The following is a 25000-nucleotide window of genomic DNA, read 5'->3' on the forward strand; positions in this document are numbered from 1 at the left end:
CAACAAACCAACCCTGTTCACTGGACCTGCAACAAACCAACTCTGTTCACTGGACCTGCAACAAACCAACTCTGTTCACTAGCCCTGCAACAAACCAACTCTGTTCACTGGACCTGCAACAAACCAACTCTGTTCACTGGACCTGCAACAAACCAACTCTGTTCACTAGACCTGCAACAAACCAACCCTGTTCACTAGCCCTGCAACAAACCAACCCTGTTCACTGGACCTGCAACAAACCAACTCTGTTCACTGGACCTGCAACAAACCAACCCTGTTCACTGGACCTGCAACAAACCAACCCTGTTCACTAGCCCTGCAACAAACCAACTCTGTTCACTGGACCTGCAACAAACCAACTCTGTTCACTGGACCTGCAACAAACCAACTCTGTTCACTGGACCTGCAACAAACCAACTCTGTTCACTGGACCTGCAACAAACCAACTCTGTTCACTGGACCTGCAACAAACCAACCCTGTTCACTAGCCCTGCAACAAACCAACCAAGCTACACTCATATTCTCCTCTCAACTGTACCCACAATCTAAACAAATATAATTTATTTGACTGGATGAATGTATAGATATATTACATTATTATTATTATATATTTTCAATATGTTATCGATGAGTGAAAAAAGCAGCATCCGCACACTCAAATCTGTGCGAAAATCATTATTTTATTGAAGCTTTCGGTCTGACTTAGATAGATGTGAGTGTGTGGACGCTGCTTTTAGACTCAGCTAGTCTGATCAGGGATGAGCGGTGGTATTTTCCCTATTTTAATATATTATATATTATATTATATATATTATCTATGGAAGTCCTGCAGGTACGTTACTCTGTAAAGAGGCTGACGGTTTCTAACCCTAACCCAGGTAACTGTCTAACCCTAACCCTACACCACAAAACTAGATTAGAGAGAGTCAACAACCACGAACACCTTCTCCTCTGGGGGAACAGAGGAGGAAGTAACCCACCTGAGGACCTCCGTAGACAAAGAGGATTGTGGGATGCTTCTTGCCGGGCGTCATGTTGTGAGGTTTGTACAGCATGCCGTAGAGCTTGAAGCCTGACTTCCCTGGGAAGTTAAATATCTCTGGAGGGTTGTAGTCTGCCGGGCAGCCTGGGAGACGACAACAACAACTTGGTAAATGGAGAAGAGAGGACAGATGCAACATTAACAGGGTTTCCGACAGGTGAATGTAAAGCATTGTTCCGTGTGTCAGAGCTAACAGAGCTAACAGAGCTAACAGAGCTAACAGAGCAGATAGTCAAGCTAACAGGGCAGGTAGTCAAGCTAACAGGGCAGGTAGTCAAGCTAACAGGGCAGATAGTCAAGCTAACAGGGCAGATAGTCAAGCTAACAGGGCAGGTAGTCAAGCTAACAGGGCAGGTAGTCAAGCTAACAGAGCAGATAGTCAAGCTAACAGGGCAGATAGTCAAGCTAACAGGGCAGATAGTCAAGCTAACAGAGCTAACAGAGCAAGGGTTAGGGTTAGCCCAAGGACACTTTGACATGTGGCCAGCCGGGGCTCGAACCGCCGATCTGCCAACCTTGCAATCATTAGACGGCGGCTCTACCTCCTGAGACACAGCCTCTACCTCCTGAGACACAGCCTCTACCTCCTGAGACACAGCCTCTACCTCCTGAGACACAGCCTCTACCTCCTGAGACACAGGCCTCTACCTCCTGAGACACAGCCTCTACCTCCTGAGACACAGCCTCTACCTCCTGAGACACAGCCGGCCCCCAGAACAACAACAACAACAACAACATGAATACAACACACTGGCCCTGGGAAGCAACACTGACAACACTGGTGCTTCTGTCACCCTCCTATTGGTATCTAAGCCCCCCCCCCCCCACACTCACCTGGGGCCTCCATCATGCTGGCCCAGAACTCTGGTTCTTTGTGCAGCGGGTCGGTCTCCGGGCCGACCAGCTTGTAGAGGTGGACGCAGGGGGGCGTGCTCACGTTGCTGTAACAGCTGACGAACATGTCGAAGTTCTGGACAGACGGGAGGGTTAGGGTTAGACAAGACGGGATATAAAACCTGATAGATGACGACCGTTAATGTGTCTAATTATCTGTCATTTCGAAGTAGAACACCTGTCCTGGCGGAGTGATGCATATAGTTAAAAGTCCCAGTGCTGTTATACTGTATATCGGCACTCATGGAATGGAATGGAATGCCTCTTGGAGTCCAATCAAATTACTTGGTCGGAACTAACTGCTGGGTGATTTATTTTTTAAATGGGAACAAGGGAGCTTCTGGCTCTGGCTCAGAAGAAAGGACAAGGCGTGGGGGAAAGAAGGATCCTAGGGCTGACGTCCCTCTGCTCCACCACCTCCAGATGTTCAAACAGGACACAATGTGGACTAATGTCGATGTGGACTAAACGATAACCCAATAAACAAACAGGGCGTTGCACCATAACTGCAGACCCACTCGCTCCCCTCTGTAATACACACAGCCTACTTCTTTTGCCTAATAACATTATTATTATTATTATTATGTATTGTTATTATTATTTATTATTATTTATTATTATTATTTATTATTATTATTTATACCTTTATTTCAGTTTAGTTTTGGGGAAGCTTAGCTGTGAAACACACCCAGGGTTAGGGTCAGGTCACCCTGCTCTGCCATCAGGTCAGAGTTCAGAGTTCAACCCCCACCTGGGAACACCACCAACACTGAGCCCTTGAGTTACTCCAGGGAGACGGTTCAAGTGTAATGTAAAGGTGTGTGTGTGAGAGAGCAGGGTCAGGGTCATGGTCAGGGTCAGGGTTAGGGTCCAGGGGGGTAGGTAGGGGGGGTTAGGGTCCAGGGGGGGTACCTGGCAGGATCAGGGTTAGGGTCCAGGGGGGTAGGGGGGGTAGGTAGGGGGGTAGGTGGCAGGGTCATGGTCAGGGTCAGGGTCAGGGTCCAGGGGGGTAGGTGGCAGGGTCAGGGTTAGGGTCCAGGGGGGTAGGTGGCAGGGTCAGGGTCAGGGTCAGGGTCAGGGTTAGGGTCCAGGGGGGTAGGTGGCAGGGTCAGGGTCATGGTCATGGTCAGGGTCAGGGTCATGGTCAGGGTCATGGTCAGGGTCATGGTCAGGGTCAGGGTTAGGGTCCAGGGGGGTAGGTAGGGGGGGTTAGGGTCCAGGGGGGGTACCTGGCAGGATCAGGGTTAGGGTCCAGGGGGGTAGGGGGGTAGGTGGCAGGGTCAGGGTCAGGGTTAGGGTCCAGGGGGGTAGGAGGGGTAGGTGGCAGGGTCAGGGTCAGGGTCATGGTCAGGGTCTGGGTCAGGGTCCAGGGGGGTAGGTAGGGGGGGTAGGTGTTAGGGTCAGGGTCAGGGTCATGGTCAGGGTCAGGGTCAGGGTCCAGGGGGGTAGGGGGGGTAGGTGGCAGGGTCAGGGTCAGGGTCCAGGGGGGTAGGTGGCAGGGTCAGGGTCAGGGTCCAGGGGGGTAGGGGGGGTACCTGGCTGATGGAGCAGCTGTGAGAGAAGCCTGGCTTGGTGAGGCGTACGATGGGTTTGTACGGGGTTTGGTAGCTGACGGCGTAGAGGTGGTGCTCCAGGGGAGTGTCCCGCGTGGCCTGGAAGTAAACCAGCTGAGAGGCCTCGTTCACCCAGATCTGACAGGGGGGGGGGGGGGGGGGGGGGGCAGCACTGAGATTAGATTCTAGAACTTTATTGAGGTGAGTACAAGTACTATACAACCCCCCCCAGGCACCTCCCCCCCCTACCTTAGAGCCGTGTCTGCTCAGCACCTCCCACTCTCCTCTGGTCAGGGTCACTTCCTCCTTGATGGGACACTTGAAGTCATCTGGGGACACATGATGACATCACACATGACATCACACATGACATCACACATGACATCACACACATCTCCTACCTCCTAACCAGGGACATGGAGCACTTTGGAGCCTTTATCCAAAGCGACTTACAACAAACACCTGACTAATCATCAGTCATCTCAAGAAAAAATAACCTATGCTAGGGCCATTGGCAGTCATAATGGTAGAATGGCAGATGTATTAGTATTTACAGTAGAGAAATTGTACAGGAGGGACGAGGGAGTCTTAGGAGGGACAGTTAAGATGTAGCCTGAAGAGATGCAGGGCTTCAATCTACAGCAGCAGATAGGTAAAGACTCTGCAGTCCTGACAGCAGATAGGTAGAGACTCTGCAGTCCTGACAGCAGATAGGTAGAGACTCTGCAGTCCTGACAGCAGATAGGTAGTGACTCTGCAGTCCTGACAGCAGATAGGTAAAGACTCTGCAGTCCTGACAGCAGATAGGTAGAGACTCTGCAGTCCTGACAGCAGATAGGTAGAGACTCTGCAGTCCTGACAGCAGATAGGTAGAGACTCTGCAGTCCTGACAGCAGATAGGTAGAGACTCTGCAGTCCTGACAGCAGATAGGTAGTGACTCTGCAGTCCTGACAGCAGATAGGTAGAGACTCTGCAGTCCTGACAGCAGATAGGTAGAGACTCTGCAGTCCTGACAGCAGATAGGTAGAGACTCTGCAGTCCTGACAGCAGATAGGTAGTGACTCTGCAGTCCTGACAGCAGATAGGTAGAGACTCTGCAGTCCTGACAGCAGATAGGTAGAGACTCTGCAGTCCTGACAGCAGATAGGTAGTGACTCTGCAGTCCTGACAGCAGATAGGTAAAGACTCTGCAGTCCTGACAGCAGATAGGTAGAGACTCTGCAGTCCTGACAGCAGATAGGTAGAGACTCTGCAGTCCTGACAGCAGATAGGTAGAGACTCTGCAGTCCTGACAGCAGATAGGTAGTGACTCTGCAGTCCTGACAGCAGATAGGTAGAGACTCTGCAGTCCTGACAGCAGATAGGTAGAGACTCTGCAGTCCTGACAGCAGATAGGTAGAGACTCTGCAGTCCTGACAGCAGATAGGTAGAGACTCTGCAGTCCTGACAGCAGATATAAGTATATATATTGTATAATAATATAATATAAGTGCAGTAGGGATCCTACCCTCGGTGTGGGTGTAGTCCCGGGCCCACTGGTAGCAGCCCTGCTGCAGCAGAGAGGTGATCTTGTACAGGTGGCAGAAACCCGTCTTGGACTCGTTCACCCAGAGGAAGGTGATCTCCTCGTCGTTGGTTTGGATGAACGGATAGAAGATGTCGTGGACCTGGGCAGAGAAACAGCACATGTGACACAGTCTGGTGAAAGGGGCGACCAATCAAAATGCTCAGACTTTTATTTTGAAACACGGAAATACATCTCAACCTTGTTGAGAACAAACTCGCTAGTCAAGCCAAAGTACTGCAACACGAGATGGTTATGGTTATGGTTAGGGTTTCAGATGGTTATGGTTATGGTTATGGTTAGGTTAGGGTTACCTTAGAGAGAGTATGTAGAAAGGGTTAGAGGCTAGGACTGAGACCCAGAGGGTTAGGGTTTCAGATTAAATGTCATTGTCATTGCCAGATAACAAGTACAAAGAAAACAAAGCGCAGTTTGGCTTTTTCACAAGCTGCCCCGCCTCTGGAACTGTCTAACCCTAACCCTCTCTCAGCCACTCAGAGACTCACCCTTACTCTCCACTCAAAGCCTACCTGTTATCCCACGCATACAACCTCCCCTACCCCTAACCATCTCCCCTAACCCTGCCCCCCCCCTCCCCCCATGGACATGCATACAACCTCCCCTACCCCTAACCATCTCCCCTAACCCTGCCACCCCCCTCCCCCCCTGGACATCCATACAACCTCCCCTACCCCTAACCATCTCCCCTAACCCTGCCACCCCCCTCCCCCCCTGGACATGCATACAACCTCCCCTACCCCTAACCATCTCCCCTAACCCTGCCACCCCCCTCCCCCCCTGGACATCCATACAACCTCCCCTACCCCTAACCATCTCCCCTAACCCTGCCACCCCCCTCCCCCCCTGGACATCCATACAACCTCCCCTACCCCCTAACCATCTCCCCTAACCCTGCCACCCCCCTCCCCCCCGGACATGCATACAACCTCCCCTACCCCTAACCATCTCCCCCAACCCTGCCACCCCCCTCCCCCCCGGACATGCATATAACCTCCCCTACCCCTAACCATCACCCCTAACCCTGCCCCCCTCCCCTGTGCCTGTTCGTTAACTCTGTGTTCTATGTGCTCATGTTATCTGTTGCTTGTTGTTTCTGTGTTTTCTGTTTTTCCCATATTGTCAGCGTCTTTGAGCCCCAGAAAAAGCGCTATATAAATACAATGAATTATTATTATTATTATCTAACCAGATGTCAACTATGTGCAATAGTGCAAAAGCCATAAACGTGTGGACAGACATGTGTACAGTGTGGTATGTACAAACAAGAGCAGAGGTATGTCCAGTATGTCCTCATCCCTATACTCATCCAGTATGTCCTCATCCCTATACTTTGAGTTTGAGACGTAAACAGATTTCAAGTGAGAAAAAAGGGGCGGCTGTGTCTCAGGAGGTAGAGCCGGCGTCTAACGATCGCAAGGCTGGCGGTTCGAACCCCGGCTGGTCACGTGTCGAGGTGTCCTTGGGCACTTAAGACACTGAACCGGCTGAAAGGCCGGCGCCTTGCATGGCAGCTTGCCACCATTGGTGTGTGTGAATGTGTGTGTGAATGAGAGGCCGCTGTAAAGCGCTTTGGAATAAGGCGCTATAATAAAGGGTAGATGGTAAACAGACTGACTTATATAGAGCTTCTATCCAAAGCACTTTACAACGGCCTCTCATTCACACACACACCCGCTCACTGGGAGCAATTTCTGGGGTTCAGTGTCTTGCTCAAGGACACTTCTACATGTGGCCAGCCGGGGTTCGAACCGCCAATCTGCCGACCTTGTGGGGGGGGTTAGGGTTGGGGGGTAGGGGGGTTGTGGTGTAGGGGGGGGGTAGGGGGGGACCCACGTTGATCCAGATGTCTGTGTGCTCCTCGTAGATGATGAGGGGGTGCACCCCCTCCCCCACGGCCCCCCGGGCCTCGGCTCTCTGGGCGTCGTCGTCGGTTACGGGGATGAAGAGGGAGGGGGGCAGCAGGACCAGCTGCAGCCTCTGCTGGGTCCGGTCCAACAGCACCGCCCACGCACTGCACACACACACACACACACACACACACACACACACACACACACACACGACACACACACACACACACACACACACACACACACACACACAAACACATACACACACACACACACACACACACACACCACACACACACACACACACACACACGACACAGGATAGACACAGGACACACACACACGCATACGCACACGCACACGCACACACACACACGACACAGGTTAGACACAGGACACACACACACACACACACACACACACACGACACAGGATAGACACAGGACACACACACACACACACACACACACACAGGAGGGAAGAGCATGGTCAGTTAGCAGAAACAGATTAAACTGATTTAAATGGTAAATGGACTGAAACACAGAGGACCACAGAGGACCACAGAGGAACACAGAGGAGGACAGAGGAACACAGAGGAACACAGAGGAACACAGAGGAGGACAGAGGAACACAGAGGAACACAGAGGAACACAGAGGACCACAGAGGACCACAGAGGAACACAGAGGACCACAGAGGAACACAGAGGACCACAGAGGACCACAGAGGAGGACAGAGGAACACAGAGGACCACAGAGGAACACAGAGGAGGACAAAGGAACACAGAGGAACACAGAGGAACACAGAGGAGGACAGAGGAACACAGAGGAACGATAGTTATGGAGATAGACTCCAGTTCTATGAGTGGAGCGGAGCCCCATAGGGGAGCTCTGCTCCTATTGGTTTACCCGCTACCTAAAGTAGCCAATGACTGAATTTTTCAATGCCTGCGCCCGCCTGGGGTGCTATATAAAGGGGTGTACTTCGCTACCTCATTCTCCCAAACATACAAAAACAGCCGGGTTTGAACGAGTCGAAGTGGGCCAGCAGCCCTATGGGGCTCCGCTCCACTCATAGAAATGGAGTCTATCTCCATAACTATCGTTCTATATCGTGGAGCTCCGCCCCATAGGGGAGCTCTGCTCCTATTGGTTTAGGCGGAGCGAACGAGGCCAAATGTACCCCCACTGAGACTATTAATCCGTAAAACAATCTCAGCGGCACCCGGAGCTGACCACTGATGTTGGTTCAAGACAACCTTAAAAAGTTGGCCCAACCCACACGAGTCTGCTCCACAGATCTAGCCCTTACGTGAGCACGCAGGGTTGTAGATCTAACGGAACATGTCCTGGAGGAGGGTCCCCTCCCCAGGCACATCCGTAATCATCCTGACAGCACTTGAATAGCATCCCCAACCAGGGTAATCCAAGTGCCATCCCCACTACATCAGTCCTCAGCAAACTGAGGACAGAGTGAGAAAAGGATGAGGAAGAAATATCACTTACCTAACCCTTACGTTGGGTTGTTGATCTAACAGACATGTCCTGGAGGAGGGTCCCCTCCCCAGGCACATCCGTATTCATCCTGACAGCACTTGAATAGAATCCCCATGACCAGGGTAATCCAAGTGCCCTTCCCACAACATCAGTCATCAGCAAAACTGAGGACAGAATGAGAAAGGATTGAGGAAGAATATCACTGACCTAACCCTTACGTGAGCACGTAGGGTTGTAGATCTAACGGAACATGTCCTGGAGGAGGGTCCCCTCCCCAGGCACATCCGTAATCATCCTGACAGCACTTGAATAGAATCCCCAACCAGGGTGATCCAAGTGCTTTCCCCACTACATCAGTCATCAGCAAAACTGAGGACAGAATGAGAAAAGGATGCGGAAGAAATATCACTGATCTAACCCTTACGTGAGCACGTAGGGTTGTTGATCTAACGGAACATGTCCTGGAGGAGGGTCCCCTCCCCAGGCACATCCGTATTCATCCTGACAACACTTAGAATCCCCATGACCAGGGTAATCCAAGTGCCTTCCCACTACATCAGTCATCAGCAAAACTGAGGACAGAATGAGAAAAGGATGAGGAAGAATATCTTTCAAGTAATACCGTACAAAAAGTGATGGCGACGACCAAGACGCCGCCTCACATATCTCCTCCACTCCCACTCCCCTGAGAATGGCCACTGATGTGGCCATGCCCCTGGTGGAATGAGCCCGAATGCCAGTCGGCACGGGCTGCCCCTTCGATTCGTATGCGAGGCTAATAGCCTCGCAAATCCAATGGGACAGCCTCTGCTTCGAGAGTGGTGCCCCGGCTTTCTGTCCGCCGTAGCAGATCAGAAGCTGGGGAGAAGATCTCAGTCCTGCCGTGCGCTTCACATATTGTGCCAACGCGCGCACCGGACATAGACAATGTAAACGCCTCTCCCTCTCTCCGTCGTGAGGAGGAGGAAAAAAGGCGCTCAGAGCACAGCTCTGAACCCTAAACCCACGATTAACCTTAGGGATAAAAGCCGGGTTAGGGCATAACACAGCTTTTGTTTTGTCATCAGATATGATCAAACAATCTGCCCGTGTCGAGAGAGCACATAAATCACTCACTCGCTTAGCCGTAGTCAAGGCGAGGAGCTGACTCGTCTTGAGAGACAATAAACGCAACGACACAGTGTCAATGGGTTCGAATGGGGCACGCACAGCGCCTCTAGCACAATCGACAGGTCCCATTTTGGCATTAGAGTCCTATGAGGGCGTCTAAGCCTACACACTCCAGTCAAAAAACGCTTAACCAGCGAATGACTGAACAGTGTCGTTGTCGCAAAACCCTCATGACAAGCTGAGATGGCAGCCGCGTAAACTTTAATAGTTCTCGCCGCCAATCCCTTGTCAAACAGCGACTGTAAGAAGCACAAGAACGTTTCGACCCGACAGCAGACTGGGTCAACGTCCTGTCCCTCACACTGTGTAAACACTCGCCAGCGCGCCGCATATCCCTTTGCAGTGGATTGCGCGCGCGCACTCTGAATGGTCTGAATGACCGCGTCTGTCAGACCCCTGCGTTCTAACAAATCCCTCTCAGTAACCAGGCCATGAGGGGGCCCCCCATCATAGGCGGCCCCCTCACCAAGCCTCTGGCTTGAGAGAGTGCATCTTGTCGATGAGGTATGGGCCATGGGCCCTCTACCAACATCTCCATCAGTTCCGGAAACCACGGGGCTCCGGGACGGTCCGGGGCTACAAGAATTAACTCTAGCCTCTCTGACCTCACTCGTGCCAACAGTGGGAGGATAGATGTCAGGGGTGGGAACGCGTATAACAGGACCCTCGGCCATGGGTGGTGTGCGAATGTATCGACTCCCAATGGCGGGTTGTCCTGTTCGCGCAGGAAGAACCAAAGGCGACACTGCGCATTCGTCCGTGACGCAAACAGAACCACTTCTGCTTGCCCGAACCGTGCCCAAATCAGCGACACAATGGAGGGTGCTAACCTCCAGTCGTCGTCCCTCGGGCCTCCCCGTGATAACAGATCTGCTCCTTCGTTGAGCAGACCTGGAATGTGGAGAGCTTTCAGCGAACTCAGGCGACTCCGCGCGCGATGACGCGCGGGTCTCTCCAGTAGCTCAGGTCGGTTTTGACCGATCTCTGTATTACAATCAACTTGCGACGGCGTTCTCACTGGAACCCGTCGCAGTCGTGCGAACCGCCTCTGCAGTCTGCGCATGTGTAACAGGCCTAAGGGGACCACTACATGGGCTGCAGACCTCAGTCCTAGTAAGGACATCCTTGACAGAGCGGTGATTGTATTTGTCACTCGACACACCCAGGGAGCTGACGTCAGTGTCGCTCTCCGTGGTGCCGATAAACTGGCCCTCATCTCGGCAGTATCCAACTGAATGCCTAGATAGGAAAACTGTTGAGCCGGCCACGGAGCACTCTCTGTCCAGTTTACAGCTAACCCCAGCTGAGTGAGGCGCTGCACCAGTGAGGTTGCGTCCCGAATGGCTCGATTTGGGCATTGGGCCAAGACCAGTAGGTCGTCGAGATCCGCATATTATGCGTATCTCGTTACGCCTCAGTGGTTCGAGTGCTGTCTGCACGCATTTGGAGAAAAAACGAGGAGCAAGCGCGTACCCGAAGGGCAGGCGCGTGTACTCGTAAACCTTCCCTTGGAAAACAAAACGTAGGAATTTCCTGTGCCACTCTGTGATTGGCACACGAAATACGCGACCCTCAGGTATCTACGAAAGGGGCGTTTCGCCACTCTCTCGTTGAGGACCCTGAAATCTAGTATGGGTCTCATGTCTCCCGAATTCTTTGGGACAAGGAAATACGGGGAGTACCATCTCATGTCCCACTGGTCCCTCGGAACCAATGTCACTGCGCCCTTTGTTAGGAGATTCGTAATCTCCTCCCGGAGCGCACGTGTCTTTATCGGGCAGGACAAAAAACAGTCTCTCTCACGCCCCTGAAGGGCGGAGGAGGCTGAATGAACTGTAGTGCATATCCCCTCCTCAATGTCCTGTCAAGCCAGCCCGACAGAATACCTGTCCCTTCTAGTCATTCTGCATAAAGCAACGACAGCGGCTGGGCCGTCTGTTGTGGTGCAGTCGACAGAAAAAGCTTGAATTTCTGTATGACCCCAGCCGCCGCTGCCCACCGAGGAGATGGCACAGCCCAAGGTGGGGTCATTTCGAAAAGGGATGGGCTGCCGTCTGTAAAGAGTGTTTGTTATGTGTAACAATGCTCTTTATTGACGCAGGTTTATTATGCCTGATAATCAAAGAACCGGCCGCACGCTCATGAGCTGGGCCAGGTCTTGATAGACATGGAGGGGTTTTTGATGTAAATAACGCCTCGTGTCGTGATAGGGGTAAGTCCGCTAGGCAGAGAGCTGGCCACACGCCGGTAAGCTGGGCTAGTCTCCGCTTCGTTTCTAACTGGTAGCGATTCGACCACACTCTGACAAGGCAGGTGGGTCTCCGCTCCGGTAGATACCATGGAAAATCCTCCTTAGGGATTTACCGTCTGACTTACCGTCTGTAAAGAGTGTTTGTTATGTGTAACAATGCTCTTTATTGACGCAGGTTTATTATGCCTGATAATCAAAGAACCGGCCGCACGCTCATGAGCTGGGCCAGGTCTTGAATAGACCTGGAGGGGTTTTTGATGTAAATACCGCCTCGTGTCGTGATAGGGGTAAGTCTGCTAGGCAGAGAGCTGGCCACACGCCGGTAAGCTGGGCTAGTCTCCGCTTCGTTTCTAACCGGTAGCGATTCGACCACACTCTGACAAGGCAGGTGGGTCTCCGCTCCGGTAGATACCATGGAAAATCCTCCTTAGGGATTTACCGTCTGACTTACCGTCTGTAAAGAGTGTTTGTTATGTGTAACAATGCTCTTTATTGACGCAGGTTTATTATGCCTGATAATCAAAGAACCGGCCGCACGCTCATGAGCTGGGCCAGGTCTTGAATAGACATGGAGGGGTTTTTGATGTAAATACCGCCTCGTGTCGTGATAGGGGTAAGTCTGCTAGGCAGAGAGCTGGCCACACGCCGGTAAGCTGGGCTAGTCTCCGCTTCGTTTCTAACCGGTAGCGATTCGACCACACTCTGACAAGGCAGGTGGGTCTCCGCTCTGGTAGATCCCATGGAAAATCCTCCTTAGGGATTTACCGTCTGACTTACCGTCTGTAAAGAGTGTTTGTTATGTGTAACAATGCTCTTTATTGACGCAGGTTTATTATGCCTGATAATCAAAGAACCGGCCGCACGCTCATGAGCTGGGCCAGGTCTTGATAGACATGGAGGGGTTTTTGATGTAATAACGCCTCGTGTCGTCGCGGCACTGAGTTTGCTCAGAAACTCCGCCTCCGCTGCAGACAGACCGTTGGGTCGGTCTGTGGTGATCTTCGCAATGGCGGCGTTAAACACGGCGATGTTATTCGCCGCCGCCTGCGCACCGAGCTCATCAGAGCTTTCTGATTCTGACACCGGCACCGACCACTCAGCTGGGTGAGGGCGGCGTGGTGTCAGGGCCGGCTGAGCGGGCGGGACCATCCCTACTTGGGGAGGTGCCTGCCCAGAACGCCGCTCTGGGGCCTGTCCGGACGCATCATCGGCAGAGCTATTCGAGTCGGATAGCATCCCCGAGATAGCGCCCGCCAGGGGAAAACGCTCTCCTTGATCCAGGCCATCTCCTTTCGCCTTTCCGCGACGGAAAGGAGGTGGAAGGGGAGGCAGCTGGGGGAGGCGACCAACGCCGCCTCGGCATGTTCGGGGCCGAGGCAGACGTGGCAGAAGTCGTGCTTGTCCTCCGCTGCTAGGAAATCGCAGCGGCAGGTGTCCCGGAGGAACTTCTTCGTGGTCGGCGGCGGACGATCCATCGCTGAAGGGAAAAGTCTCCTCCGCTGAAAAGTGTCCTCCGCTGCTCGGAAGTCGCAGCGGCAGGCGTCCCGGAGGAACTTCTCCATAGGCGGCGGACGATCCATATCTTGAAGGGAAAAGTCTGGCGGGTTCTCCAGTCTTAGTAGTCGTCCTTCTCAGTCTTCAGATATAAACCCGTGCTGAACTTTTTGGGAGAATGAGGTAGCGAAGTACACCCCTTTATATAGCACCCCAGGCGGGCGCAGGCATTGAAAAATTCAGTCATTGGCTACTTTAGGTAGCGGGTAAACCAATAGGAGCAGAGCTCCCCTATGGGGCGGAGCTCCACGATATAGAACACAGAGGAACACAGAGGAGGACAGAGGAACACAGAGGACCACAGAGGACCACAGAGGAACACAGAGGAGGACAGAGGAGGACAGAGGACCACAGAGGAACACAGAGGAGGACAGAGGACCACAGAGGAGGACAGAGGAACACAGAGGAACACAGAGGACCACAGAGGACCACAGAGGAACACAGAGGACCACAGAGGAACACAGAGGAGGACAGAGGAACACAGAGGAACACAGAGGAGGACAGAGGAACACAGAGGAACACAGAGGAACACAGAGGAACACAGAGGACCACAGAGGACCACAGAGGACCACAGAGGAACACAGAGGAACACAGAGGAACACAGAGGACCACAGAGGAACACAGAGGACCACAGAGGAACACAGAGGAGGACAGAGGAACACAGAGGAACACAGAGGAACACAGAGGAGGACAGAGGAACACAGAGGACTACAGAGGAGGACAGAGGAACACAGAGGACCACAGAGGAACACAGAGGAGGACAGAGGAACACAGAGGACCACAGAGGAACACAGAGGACCACAGAGAACCACAGAGGAACACAGAGGAGGACAGAGGAACACAGAGGAACACAGAGGAACACAGAGGACCACAGAGGACCACAGAGGAACACAGAGGACCACAGAGGAACACAGAGGACCACAGAGGACCACAGAGGACCACAGAGGAACACAGAGGACCACAGAGGAGGACAGAGGAACACAGAGGACCACAGAGGAGGACAGAGGAACACAGAGGAACACAGAGGACCACAGAGGAACACAGAGGACCACAGAGGACCACAGAGGAACACAGAGGACCACAGAGGAACACAGAGGACCACAGAGGAACACAGAGGACCACAGAGGAACACAGAGGACCACAGAGGACCACAGAGGAACACAGAGGAACACAGAGGAACACAGAGGAACACAGAGGAACACAGAGGAACACAGAGGAACACAGAGGACCACAGAGGAACACAGAGGACCACAGAGGAACACAGAGGACCACAGAGGAACACAGAGGAGGACAGAGGAACACAGAGGAACACAGAGGAGGACAGAGGAACACAGAGGAACACAGAGGAACACAGAGGACCACAGAGGACCACAGAGGAACACAGAGGAACACAGAGGACCACAGAGGAGGACAGAGGAACACAGAGGACCACAGAGGAACACAGAGGAGGACAGAGGAACACAGAGGAACACAGAGGAACACAGAGGAGGACAGAGGAACACAGAGGAACACAGAGGAACACAGAGGAACACAGAGGACCACAGAGGAGGACAGAGGAACACAGAGGACCACAGAGGAACACAGAGGAGGACAGAGGACCACAGAGGACCACAGAGGAACACAGAGGAGGACAGAGGAACACAGAGGAACACAGAGGAACACAGAGGAACACAGAGGACCACAGAGGAACACAGAGGACCACAGAGGAACACAGAGGAACACAGAGGACCACAGAGGAACACAGAGGACCACAGAGGACCACAGAGGAACACAGAGGACCACAGAGGACCACAGAGGACCACAGAGGACCACAGAGGAACACAGAGGACCACAGAGGAACACAGAGGACCACAGAGGACCACAGAGGAACACAGAGGACCACAGAGGAACACAGAGGACCACAGAGGAACACAGAGGAGGACAGAGGAACACAGAGGAACACAGAGGAACACAGAGGAACACAGAGGAACACAGGGGAACACAGAGGACCACAGAGGACCACAGAGGAACACAGAGGACCACAGAGGACCACAGAGGAACACAGAGGACCACAGAGAAGGACAGAGGAACACAGAGGAGGACAGAGGAACACAGAGGAACACAGAGGACCACAGAGGAACACAGAGGACCACAGAGGACCACAGAGGAACACAGAGGACCACAGAGGACCACAGAGGACCACAGAGGAACACAGAGGAACACAGAGGAACACAGAGGAACACAGAGGACCACAGAGGACCACAGAGGAACACAGAGGAACACAGGGGACCACAGAGGAACACAGAGGAACACAGAGGACCACAGAGGACCACAGAGGAACACAGAGGACCACAGAGGAACACAGAGGAACACAGAGGACCACAGAGGAACACAGAGGACCACAGAGGACCACAGAGGACCACAGAGGACCACAGAGGACCACAGAGGAACACAGAGGACCACAGAGGAGGACAGAGGAACACAGAGGAACACAGAGGACCACAGAGGAACACAGAGGACCACAGAGGACCACAGAGGACCACAGAGGACCACAGAGGAACACAGAGGAACACAGAGGAACACAGAGGACCACAGAGGACCACAGAGGAACACAGAGGAACACAGAGGACCACAGAGGAACACAGAGGAACACAGAGGACCACAGAGGAACACAGAGGAACACAGAGGACCACAGAGGACCACAGAGGACCACAGAGGAGGACAGAGGAACACAGAGGAACACAGAGGTCCACAGAGGAACACAGAGGAACACAGAGGAACACAGAGGACCACAGAGGAACACAGAGGACCACAGAGGAACCACAGAGGAACACAGAGGAACACAGAGGACCACAGAGGAACACAGAGGACCACAGAGGACCACAGAGGAACACAGAGGAACACAGAGGACCACAGAGGAACACAGAGGAACACAGAGGAACACAGAGGACCACAGAGGACCACAGAGGAACACAGAGGACCACAGAGGACCACAGAGGAACACAGAGGAACACAGAGGAACACAGAGGAGGCAGACAGGAGGCAGATGGAGGGTTAGCTGTGATGGAGGGTTAGCTGTGATGGAGGGTTAGCTGTGATGGAGGGTTAGGGGGTGAACTCACTATTTGCCGTCTTTGGTCCAGCCTGCCCGTGCGATGTATTCTACCCCGGGGAACAGGCTGGTGAAGGGGAGGACCAGCTCCTTGTCCTGGGTGCTCACGATCTGGGGAGGCCGGAGGGACGCTTCATCAGACCACAGGACACACACCGCCCCACATACAACACACACAACCCAGCTGCATTCTAACACACAACCCAGCTGCATTCTAACACACAAGCTCTACTCTCTCTCACCCATCCTTCCTGTCAATCTCTACTGTCTCTATCCTCCTCTCTCTCTCACCCATCCTTCCTGTCAATCTCTACTGTCTCTATCCTCCTCTCAATTCAATTCAATTCAATTCAATTCAACAGGCTTTATTGGCATGACGTTTTACAAGTGTTGCCAAAGCACAATCACAGATATGACGAACAACAACATAACAACATAATATCAATGACATGAAAAAATAAATAAAAATAATATAAATAAAATAAAGCAGGTGGTGCAGAGAATAAAACATGGCATACTGTATGTATGTCCTACTGGTTGTCCCTTTTCTTGTGACAGGAATTGACATATTTTGCAGCCAAAACTGCACATTCTTTCTGTTCCCCCAGAAGGGCTGGTAATCTTTCCCTTTCTGTCATACTTCGGAATTCTGGGAAATTTGTTTCAAATTTTGGGAAGAACTCCTCTCTAATATTTGTGTAGTTTTTACATTGTGTTAAGAAGTGTAACTCTGTCTCTATAGCTCCGTCATCACAGTGACAGCACAGCCTCTCCTCTCTGGGCAGCCAGGTTTGTCTGTGTCTGCCCTTCTCTATTGCCAGACTATGATCGCTCAGTCTGTACATTGTCAAAGTCTTTCTCAGGTTTTTATCAGTTACTGTGGTTAGGTAGTCTGCCACAGTATACTGTCTGTTTAGAGCCAAATATGTTTCTAGTTTGTGTTGTGATTGTGTGAGTTCGTTCCAATATGTGATGTATTTATCTTTTTCTTTAGTTATAATTTGGTTAGGTCTAATCTTCTGAGTGATAGTGTAGCTGCACTGAGGCTGTCTGGGGTTTGTGATGTCAGAAGGTGAGAGGTCAGCTAGTTTCAGAACCAGCTGACTGAGGGGGCTCCTTTGGATGTTCAACTCTTGGCAGGCAAGGGCTTTATAATGGTAACAGGCAGGGTCACTCTTTTTAATATGGCTCCAGAATTTAATAGATCTTTTCTGTATATTTAGCAGTAAAGGATATTGGCCTAATTCAGCCCTGCATGCAGAGTTTGGGCATTTTCTTTGTACCCTGATAATAGTTTTGCAGAACTCTGCATGCAGGATCTCAACTGGGTTTTTGTCCCATTTTGCCCAATCACTTTGTAATAAGGGACCCCATACCTCACTGCCATACAATGCAATTGATTCTATAACTGATTTAAATATTTTGAGCCATGTCCTAATTGGAATTTGGATTTGAATTGAACGCTTGATGGCATAAAAAGCCCTTTTTGCCTTGTCTTTGAGTTCCTTCACAGCTGCACAGAAATTCCCAGTGGAAGTAATTTGTAAACCTAGGTATGTATAGGTATTTGTCCGTTCTATTTGGGTCCCACCTATTTTGAACACTGGTTGATTCTTCTGTAACCGTGATCGCTTTTGGAAGGTCATAATTTTGGTCTTCTTCATATTTACTGTCAGGGCCCAAGTCTGACAGTACTGATGAAGAATGTTCAGGCTTTGCTGAAGACCTTCTTTAGTTGGGGACAGTATGACTAGGTCGTCTGCATAAAAGAGACATTTAATGTCTGTGTCAGTAAGGGTGAGACCAGGTGCTGGTGATTGTTCTAATAACCGTGCCAGTTCATTAATATATATATTGAAGAGGGTGGGGCTGAGGTTACATCCTTGCTTCACCCCTCTCCCTTGCGGGAAGAAGTCTGTGTGTTTATCACCAATTTTAACAGCCAATTTATTATTTTCATATATTGATTTAATGACATCATATGACTTTCCCCCTATTCCACTTTCTATTAATTTAAAAAGTAAACCTTCATGCCAAACTGAGTCGAAAGCTTTCTGAAAATCGACAAAGCATGCATGAATTGTTCCTTTGTTTTGATTTGTGTATTTATCTATTAGTGTGTGTAGGGTGAAAATGTGGTCAGATGTTCTATAATTTGGGAGGAATCCAATTTGACTTTTGCACAAGACATTGTGCTCTGTGAGGAAATATATAATTCTTGAATTTAGAATGCTGCCAAATAAATGCCCTCTCTCTCTCTCACCCATCCTTCCTGTCAATCTCTACTGTCTCTATCCTCCTCTCTCTCTCTCACCCATCCTTCCTGTCAATCTCTACTGTCTCTATCCTCCTCTCTCTCTCACCCATCCTTCCTGTCAATCTCTACTGTCTCTATCCTCCTCTCTCTCACCCATCCTTCCTGTCAATCTCTACTGTCTCTATCCTCTCTCTCTCTCTCACCCATCCTTCCTGTCAATCTCTACTGTCTCTATCCTCCTCTCTCTCTCTCTCACACATCCTTCCTGTCAATCTCTACTGTCTCTATCCTCCTCTCTCTCTCTCACCCATCCTTCCTGTCAATCTCTACTGTCTCTATCCTCCTCTCTCTCTCTCACCCATCCTTCCTGTCAATCTCTACTGTCTCTATCCTCCTCTCTCTCTCTCACCCATCCTTCCTGTCAGTCTCTACTGTCTCTATCCTCCTCTCTCTCTCTCACCCATCCTTCCTGTCACTCTCTACTGTCTCTATCCTCCTCTCTCTCTCACCCATCCTTCCTGTCAGTCTCTACTGTCTCTATCCCAATGAAGCAGAAATGCCCTAAAAACATATTTAATAATAATAATCTGGAGCCTCTGAGCTCAGGGTTGGTGTGTGAGGGTTAGGGTTAGGTCAGGGTTGGTGTGTGAGGGTTAGGGTTAGGTCAGGGTGTGTGTGTGTGTGTGAGGGTTAGGGTTAGGTCAGGGTGGGTGTGAGGGTTAGGGTTAGGGTTAGGGTCAGGGTTAGGTCAGGGTTGGTGTGTGAGCAGGTACGTACTCTGCCCTGGTGGTCCGTTCTGATCTCTGCCAGTTTGAAGGTGATTTTAGGGTTGTTGCTCCCTGCAGAAGAACAGCAGACAAACAGATGGAATGAATATCGTATGAATATCGTATGAATATCGTATGAATATCGTATGAATATCGTATGAATATCGTATGAATATCGTATGAATATCGTATGAATATCGTATGCCGTTCCTGTCCCATAGCTCATGTTTTGGGTTACCCAAATTCCTATTGAGATGCAGAAATCCAAATCCAGGCCATATGTGGACGAATGGTAAAACATGTAAATGGTGCACATGAGAGTGGAGCTTCAGCCCAATAACAAGTTATAAAACAGCACATTCTACTGAACATTCTACTGAACATTCTACTGAACACATGAATGATTCACATCAGTCAGAAGAGCCCAATAATTAGGGTGGGCGTTAGGGTGGGGGTTAGCGTTAGGGTGGGGGTTAGGGTGGGGGGTATTAGAAGGTTAGGGTTAGGGTGAGGGTTAGGGTGGGGGTATTAGAAGGTGAGGGTTAGGGTGGGGGTATTAGAAGGTTAGGGTGAGGGTTAGGGTGGGGGTATTAGAAGGTTAGGGTTAGGGTTAGGGTGGGGATTAGGGTTAGGGTTAGGGTGGGGGGTATTAGAAGGTTAGGGTTAGGGTGGGGGTTAGGGTGGGGGGTATTAGAAGGTTAGGGTTAGGGTTAGGGTGGGGATTAGGGTGGGGGTATTAGAAGGTTAGGGTTAGGGTTAGGGTGGGGGGTATTAGAAGGTTAGGGTTAGGGTTAGGGTGGGGGGTATTAGAAGGTTAGGGTTAGGGTTACGCTGCGTGCACACCGCGGACCGTGACCCACCGTTCTGGCGCAACCTGGTGGGATGGACTTGACGTACTTCAACGTGCGATGCAGATGCAAAGCTCTACTCGTGTTGCTAGCGAAGTTTCCCACAGAAGTGGGGAAAAAAACGTCAGCTTAGATATATAAACGGGTTATTTTGATAAACTGGACACATTTTGGGAATATATACTTTCTCGCCTGAAAACATATAAAAACTTCATAAAATGACATATTAACACTTGTAGAGCCAAATTACAGATTTTAGCCAATGGCGGCCAAAATTGAGGATTCAAAATCTGAGGCGAGAGCTGAGGCAAGAAACTACTTCCGGTTTACTTCCGGTTGTTTTAACGGATCCAACGCAACGCAAAAGCTGACATTTTTTGACTGATTAGCGCACCCTGACGGTCAAGAAACGCAATGCAGAGCAAGGCAACTGATCAACGCAACTGCCCCATTGAGATGAATGACTTCCGGTGCAACGCAATGACCTGGTGTGCACGCAGCTTTAGGGTGGGGGTTAGGGTTAGGGTTAGGGGGGGTATTAGAAGGTTAGGGGGGGGTATTAGAAGGTTAGGGGTAGAGTTAGGGGGTATTAGAAGGTTAGGGGGGGTATTAGAAGGTTAGGGGTAGGGTTAGGGGGGGGTATTAGAAGGTTAGGGTTAGGGGGTATTAGAAGGTTAGGGGTAGGGGTTAGGTTAGGGTTGTACCTGTGCGGGGGTATCTGTAGACGTCGGCCTTGCGCTCCTCCAGGTTGGGGGACGGGACATGGATGATCTCCACCTCCGCCTCGTCCACCTCCTCATACAGCAGCTGCAGCGTGCTGCCCCCGTCTGCGTCTGCAGGGACAGAGAGAGTCAGGGCTAGATACCAGGGTCTGCAGGGACAGAGAGAGTCAGGGCTAGGGCTAGATACCAGGGTCTGCAGGGACAGAGAGAGTCAGGGTGTTAGATACCAGGGTCTGCAGGGACAGAGAGAGTCAGGGCTAGGGCTAGATACCAGGGTCTGCAGGGACAGAGAGAGTCAGCTAGGGTTAGGGTTAGGGTTAGGGTGCTAGGACCCAGGGTCTGCAGGGACAGAGAGAGTCAGGGCTAGGGCTAGATACCAGGGTCTGCAGGGACAGAGAGGGTCAGGGCTAGGGTTAGATACCAGGGTCTGCAGGGACAGAGAGGGTCAGGGTGTTAGATACCAGGGTCTGCAGGGACAGAGAGGGTCAGGGTGTTAGATACCAGGGTCTGCAGGGACAGAGAGAGTCAGGGTGTTAGATACCAGGGTCTGCAGGGACAGAGAGAGTCAGGGTGTTAGATACCAGGGTCTGCAGGGACAGAGAGAGTCAGGGTGTTAGATACCAGGGTCTGCAGGGACAGAGAGAGTCAGGGTGTTAGATACCAGGGTCTGCAGGGACAGAGAGGGTCAGGGCTAGGGTTAGATACCCAGGGTCTGCAGGCCTGCGGCCTCGTACCTACGACCGAATCACAGCCGTGCTGATATTCAGTATAACACACTCCCTCTCGTGTGATATTGCTTAATTAACTCTGTGTTCTATGTGTCATGTTATCTGTTGTTAACTCTGTGTTCTATGTGTTCATGTTATCTGTTGTTAACTCTGTGTTCTATGTGTTCATGTTATCTGTTGTTAACTCTGTGTTCTATGTGCTCATGTTATCTGTCGTTAACTCTGTGTTCTATGTGTCATGTTATCTGTTGTTAACTCTGTGTTATATGTGCTCATGTTATCTGTTGTTAACTCTGTGTTCTATGTGTCATGTTATCTGTTGTTAACTCTGTGTTCTATGTGTCATGTTATCTATACCCTGCCACACACAGCCCACACAGAGACCAAACACAAAACCACTCAAGCTAGCACTTTTCAATGCCAGATCCTTAGCTAATAAGTCTCTCTTAATCAACGACTTGATTAGCTCCTATGAACTAGATGTCTTATTTATCACTGAGACTTGGTTAGATAAAGATAACAAGACACCAATTCTTATTGAGTCAGCACCCCCCAATTTTAGAACCTTAGATGTCGTTAGATCCCACAAAAAAGGTGGTGGAATCGCCTCTTTCTTCCGAGACAGTTTTAACTGCAAACAGAAATCCTTCTGGGAATTGTTATCATTTGAATATCTTTCAGTTGTTTTTAAATGTTCCACTCGAATTCTTTTTATAATTTTATACAGACCACCCCAATACTCTATTAGCTTCTTTAATGAACTTACAGAGCTTCTCTCCATCATTACTACTGAATTTAATGGTCTGATCATTGCTGGTGATTTCAATATTCATGTAGATAACTCAGAGGACAACAAAGCCAAAGAACTCTCTGTTCTGTTAGATGTTTTTGAACTTCAACAACATGTGAACCTCCCTACTCATAATCGAGGTCACACTCTGGACCTTATCATCACCAAAGGCCTAGATATTTCAAATGTTGTTGTAACTGACATTGCCCTGTCTGACCACTGTTGCATATTCTTTGACGTATCTATCTTTCCTGTTATTCAAACTATGTCTAAAACTATTTCCAAACGATATATCAATGAAAAGACCAGTGCACTGTTCACACAGGCCTTTTCCCTAGCCCCCCCCCCCCAAACTTCTATTCCAACCTCAGTAAATGACCTTCTACACGATTTCAACTTAAAAATCACAAAAACCATTGATGATATTGCACCCATTAGATCCAAATGCATCTCTGGTAAGCAAAAAGCTCCCTGGAGAACTGCCCCATCCGTAAAGACCCAAAAAAGAGAATGTCGTAAAGCAGAGCGCAGATGGAGAAAAACAAACCTTCAAGTCCACTATGATATCTATAAAGAGAATCTTCAAAACTATAACTTAGAAATAAGAAGTGCCAGGCAATCATTTTTCTCTAAGATCATAAACAATAACATCAATAATGCCCGCATCCTTTTCAGAACTGTTGACAGACTAACAAATCCCCCAACACCCATTGCTCAGGAATTTCACTCAACTAGTAAATGCAATGAGCTTGCATCCTTTTTTAACAATAAAATAGAAACCATTAGACAAGGCATTAGGTCTTCTGTGTCAGGCATGAAAAACATGTCCCCATTAACAACCCCAAATAGGGCGGACATAACAACCATGTCACAATTTAACACCATTGATTACAAGACCCTAGATAAAATCATGTCACGTCTTAAACCATCCACCTGTGCCCTTGATGTCCTGCCAACAAGCTTTTTTAAAAACATATTTAGCTGCATGGCAGGCGAAGTAATACAAATAATTAACACCTCCCTTTCATCAGGAATCTTCCCTGAAGCCCTGAAAACTGCAGTTATTAAGCCTCTACTAAAAAAGAACGGCCTAGACCCATTTGTACTAAACAACTACAGACCCATATCAAACCTTCCCTGTACAGGAAAAATTATTGAAATGGTTGCCCACGAACAACTTAGCAATTATTTGACCCTAAATGATCTCTTTGATGACTTTCAATCAGGCTTTCGCCCCCTACATAGCACTGAAACGGCCCTTATTAAGGTCCTTAATGACATTCGCGTAAACACAGACTCCGGAAAAATCTCAGTTTTTATACTACTAGATCTTAGTGCTGCCTTTGACACTGTAGACCATGACATTCTAATAGATAGACTAAAAACCTGGGTAGGACTTTCGGGCACTGCCCTAAACTGGTTTAGATCCTACCTACAGGACAGAAGCTACTATGTCTCCATTGGCAACTTTGTATCTGACCAAATTAAAATGACATGTGGGGTTCCCCAAGGGTCAATCCTTGGCCCCCTTCTATTCAATCTCTACACGCTTCCATTGGGACACATCATAAAAAAGAACAAAATTGCCTACCACAACTATGCGGATGACACTCAAATATACAAAGCCCTCTCACCGAACGACTATAGTCCCATTGACAATCTCTGTAATTGCATTGAGCAAATAAACGCCTGGATGACACAAAACTTCCTCCAACTAAACAAGGACAAAACAGAGATAATTGTATTCGGTGCATCTGACAAAAGATCGAAAGTCAGTGCAAAACTTGATTCTCTCTCTCTTCACACTAAAAAACAGGTCAGAAATCTTGGTGTAATTCTAGACTCCGATCTAAACTTCAACAGCCACATAAACTCGATAACTAAATGAGCCTACTATCACCTGAAAAACATAACAAGAATGAGAGGTTTCATGTCCAAGCAAGACCTTGAAAAACTCATCCATGCATTTGTTTCGAGTAGACTTGATTATTGTAATGGTCTACTAACAGGCCTATCTAAAGGAGCTGGTCTACTAACAGGCCTATCTAAAGGAGCTGGTCTACTAACAGGCCTATCTAAAGGAGCTGTTCGTAAATTGCAGCTCATCCAAAACGCCGCTGCTAGGGTCCTAACAAAAACAAAGAAATTTGAACACATTACACCAATCCTGAGATCCCTGCACTGGCTACCAGTCTCTCAGAGAATTGAATTCAAAATCCTCCTAATTACATACAAATCACAAAATGGTCTTGGACCAAAATACATATCAGATCTCCTCCCACCCTATATTCCCGCAAGGTCCCTAAGGTCAGCTGAGACAAATCAGCTAATAATTCCAAGAGTAAAAACAAAACACGGTGCAGCAGCTTTCAGTCACGCTGCTGCATGCTCCTGGAACAAACT

General features: G+C 49.8%; 1 protein-coding gene across 1 annotated transcript in view; it reads right to left on the reverse strand.

The window, feature by feature from the left end:
- Window positions 1–25000, reverse strand: part of LOC308157016 (dipeptidyl peptidase 9-like) — a gene marked incomplete at its 5' end in the record, with an annotated part of 45469 nt that overhangs the window by 10443 nt on the left and 10026 nt on the right. Inside the window, 9 exons of the mRNA XM_080530485.1 lie at window positions 981–1126; window positions 1877–2012; window positions 3472–3627; window positions 3739–3818; window positions 4998–5157; window positions 6909–7086; window positions 16496–16596; window positions 19520–19581; window positions 21062–21190. Of these exons, the coding sequence (XP_080386611.1) occupies window positions 981–1126; window positions 1877–2012; window positions 3472–3627; window positions 3739–3818; window positions 4998–5157; window positions 6909–7086; window positions 16496–16596; window positions 19520–19581; window positions 21062–21190 (1148 nt within the window). The remainder of the gene's footprint in view (window positions 1–980; window positions 1127–1876; window positions 2013–3471; window positions 3628–3738; window positions 3819–4997; window positions 5158–6908; window positions 7087–16495; window positions 16597–19519; window positions 19582–21061; window positions 21191–25000) is intronic.

The sequence above is a fragment of the Nansenia antarctica genome (assembly GCF_963989245.1).
Source record: "Nansenia antarctica genome assembly, chromosome: 1".
Lineage (NCBI taxonomy): Eukaryota > Metazoa > Chordata > Actinopteri > Argentiniformes > Microstomatidae > Nansenia > Nansenia antarctica.